The 4134-nt window shown below is 37.8% G+C and overlaps 1 protein-coding gene across 1 annotated transcript; it reads right to left on the minus strand.

The window, feature by feature from the left end:
* Window positions 1–945, minus strand: LOC311628040 (olfactory receptor 5F1-like; the record flags this gene model as incomplete). Its single annotated transcript, XM_084894914.1, has 1 exon — window positions 1–945. One exon carries the CDS (start codon window positions 943–945, stop codon window positions 1–3), a length of 945 nt encoding a protein of 314 aa, XP_084751040.1.
* Between the last annotated feature and the right edge of the window lie 3189 nt (window positions 946–4134).

Below are 4134 nucleotides of genomic sequence, written 5' to 3' on the forward strand. Positions count from 1 at the left end.
TCACAGAAATACAGGAATTCTTTTCCTGGTAAGCACATTATAAAAAGCCTTCTTTACATCCTTATTCCTGAAACTGTATACTAGAGGGTTCAACATGGGGATCACTGCAGTGTAGAAAACAGAGACCACTTTGTCCTGACCCAGGGAGTAGCTGGATGTAGGTCTCAGATAAGTATAGATGGAGGTAGAATAGAAGAGAAATATAGCTGTTAGGTGTGAAGCACACGTTGAGAAAGCTTTGTGCCTCCCCTCCCCTGAATGCATACGGAAGATGGAGAAGAGAATGTAGCAGTAAGAGGTAAGGATGATCAGCAAAACCCCCACCAGATTCACTCCAGCAAAAGTGGAAAAGATGCTTTCGTTCAGGCGTGTGTCAGAACACGAGAGCTTGAAGAGAGGAGGGCTGTCACAGAAGAAGTGCTGGATGACATTGGAACTGCAGTACGGCAGGCTGCTGACATAACTTGTGTTCACCATGGAATTCAACAGTCCTGCAGCAAAAGCCCCTGCTGCCATTTTAAGGCAGACTGTCCTGGTCATGACCAAGGGGTATACTAGAGGGTTGCATATGGCCACATAGCGGTCATAGGCCATTAAGCCAAAGAGGATGCATTCAGTTGTGGCCAAGGCGATAAAGAAGTAGAGCTGCAGAAAGCAGCCAGCAAATGAGATGGTTTTCTTCTCTGACAATAAGTCCACCAGCATCTTTGGGGTGGTGTTAGAGGTACAACAAACATCCACAAAGGACAGGTTAGCCAGGAAGAAATACATGGGTGTGTGGAGTCTAGAATCAGTCTTGATTAAGAGGATCAACCCAACATTCCCACAAACTGTCAGTGTGTAAACAACAAAAAAGAGCAAAAAGAAGATAATCTGTAGCTCCAAGGTTTCTGTTAATCCCAGCAGGATGAACTCCGTCACCAAAGTATAATTTGTTTTGGTCATTTATAAGAAATATAGTTTGCTTAACTTATATCAGGTGTAGATATTTTTCTATCTAAAGGTTACAGGAAATAGTGGAAATGTTAATGACATTATTCACACATGGGGAAAATAAACAAAAACATCCTTATCTAATATATAATAGCATAGTTAATAGAGATACTGAAGAATGAGAAAAATTAGTGTAGAAATGGAGAAACATTTGAATATATGAAGCAATTGACTTTATTAAATTTCAAATAGCTGGTCTCAATTTATATCCTCCACTAAGTTTCTTCAAATGCAACAGATGTTGTTCTCTACCAGCCCACATACAAAGTACAAAAGATACCAGTCTTCCTGCTTTAGTCTCTCCCAGTCTCTGAAATGTGTATTTATGCAATTAACACAAATCCATTTTTTTCCTCAACTTCAAAATTCATGCATTGCTTCCCAGAAATTTCTTGTGTAACCCAAGCATAAAAAATGGTGACATTTCAGCCGAAACCGGTTTGGCTCAGAGGTAGAGCGTCGGTCTGTGGACTGAAAGGTCCCAGGTTCGATTCCGGTCAAGGGCATGTACATTGGTTGCGGGCACATCCCCGGTAGGGGGTGTGCAAGAGGCAGCTAGTCGATGTTTCTCTCTCATCGACGTTTCTAGCTCTCTATCTCTCTCCCTTCCTCTCTGTAAGAAAAATCAATAAAATATTTTTTTTAAATGGTGACATTTCAGATAACCAATATCTTAACATCTATTGTATCTTACAAAATGATTTGGAAGTGTTGAAAAAATGAACCAAATGATTGCTCACTATGCAAAGTACACTATCATTAATTTCATGTAGTTGCATACGCAGTACCTGTCCACCATAGTAAATAACAGCATCAAATCCTCATGAGCTTCTTTCCCCAGTGTCTTTCTCCTATAGACTATTATTTTCTTTTTTTATTAGGGGTTGTAAGTTGGAGCTAGTCAAGTGAAAAAGAAAAAGATCACCTTGTAAATGAAATGTGGTCAATATTTGAATTACCTTTTGGTAAAAATGTTAGAGTCCTTCTGAATGAATACGTGTTGCAGCACTTTTATCTTGTTTTCCTGGAAGAGAATTGGGTGACCATAGGGAATATATTATAGGGTTTAATTGTGAAGTTCATCCTCTAAAGGCAGAAACTTTTTTCTCAAAAGATAATGAACTATTATTATATGCAGTAACATGGAATCAAACATTGCATCATGAAGTGGTTCTTGATCTTTGTATTTCCTTAAGTCTTTTGCCAAAGTGAAAAATAATAATAACTGACTATTTACATTGCCTCTCTCTTTATATTTTTAGCCTATTTCAAAATTGCCATAGCCAACTACCAAATTATTATTCTTCCCTTTACTCCAGTGTGTGTTTGTGGGAGGGATGGTCCCTTCCTTTGTCTGAGTCAGTTGAAACTTTGGTCCGACTCTGCCCTTGAGTGAAATTAATATGAAGGAGGAACTAATGAAATACACTGTGTGTGTGTATGTGTGTGTTTTTAATATAATATAACCTAATCAAATAGGACAATGACTAAGAAAATGAGATTCCTTTTTTATGATTTCTGAATTGTATTGATTTATTATAATTGTTGTCTGTGATTCTAATCCTAGAAGAGGATGATAGCACAGATTTTCTAGACCTAAATACACAAGTAGAACCAGGTTGAATAAAGCACACTGTGTGTCTATATGCATGGTGAGTCTGTTGGCAGAAAGAACTTACAATGCTTTGAGTTCTATATTACACTCTTCCATTTAAATTCTTAACTAATTTTCACAACAGTCTTTGAGGGAGGCATTATTATTGTACACATTTTGCAAATGACTTCAAGCTATTAAATGACTTCCATCAACCATGAATTTGTATGCATATTGGCATAACCCATGGACACAGACAATAGGAGAGTGAAGGCCTGCTGTGGGGGCAGGGCTAGGCTGGAAGAAGTCAATGGAAGAAGAGGGGAGACATATGTAATACTTGTAACAATAAAGATTTTTTTAAAAATTACTTTCCAATGGACAAATTCTTAGGAAGTGCAATAATTGACCTGAACACAGTCTTCAACAAAAGCATTAATGTCCACCTACCTAATTTTTCTAATTTTATTTTCTCAGTTATTTAGAATATTTTAAATTTATAATATATGTACATATTCACAAATATAATTCATATATACACATATACTATATGTACACACACATATTTACTTGTATGTGTTCTAGTAATCCAATCTTCCAAACATCACAGCAGTTTCTTATGCTGTGCTTCTAAAGAAAGATCTGTAACATCATGAAATAAACTTCATGGGGTTGGTGGGCAATATAGAAGAGGGTAAAGTGGGGATAAATGATGGTGAAAGGGGACTTGACCTGGGATAGTGAACATAAATTACAATACACAGATGATATTTTATAGAATTGTATACCTGAAACCTATCTAATTGTATTAATCAATGTCACCCAATAAATTCAATAAAAACTAGATGTCAGAATCTCATCATCGTACTATTAAAAATTATTCCCTGAATGACATCTGTGCAAAGTTTTCCTTTGATTATCTCACGAGGTAATGCAGATATTGACTTTCATAGAAAGTTCATAAGAGATTAACTGTAGTGTTCTGACAATTGTAGTCTCTTTGAACTGTAGTGATATTGAACAAAGGGACTTTATAGTTATGACAGGCTGGGTAACTTCTAAATGTTCACATTGCACTTACTCCACTATTACTGTTACATAAAACTGGAGAAGAGTTATGCCCAGATTTCAAGATCCCCAAGGACCACCAGGGAGCCAAATCCGATGCAAAAGCAAAAAAACATTTACTCAAACTCGAGCCTGGTCTCCCTGCCTCTACTGACCCAGCGGCAGGATGCAGAGAGCCCTGAGCTCTGAAAGTGTTGTCCTTTTATAGGGTTTAGGGTTGGGTGGTGGGGTGATGCTCAGACCACTGAGTTGGCTGGTTCTCATTGGTGGGGTGAAGGCCAGGGTCCGGTTACGTTCGGTTACCTTCTGTATTTCTATTGGCTGATTTAAGAGTGGGTTGGGTAATTGATACATTTTGTGGTTTTTCTTGGAAAGGGGTTATGTCAGAGACATAGTTATATAAGATGGAGGGTACAGTACAAAACATAGTCAGTCCTGCTCTGCCCTTAAAAGAAAGCCTATGTGCTGGGAAGGGGCCA

This window comes from Pipistrellus hanaki (genome assembly GCF_964339955.1).
Source record: "Pipistrellus hanaki genome assembly, chromosome: 9".
Lineage (NCBI taxonomy): Eukaryota > Metazoa > Chordata > Mammalia > Chiroptera > Vespertilionidae > Pipistrellus > Pipistrellus hanaki.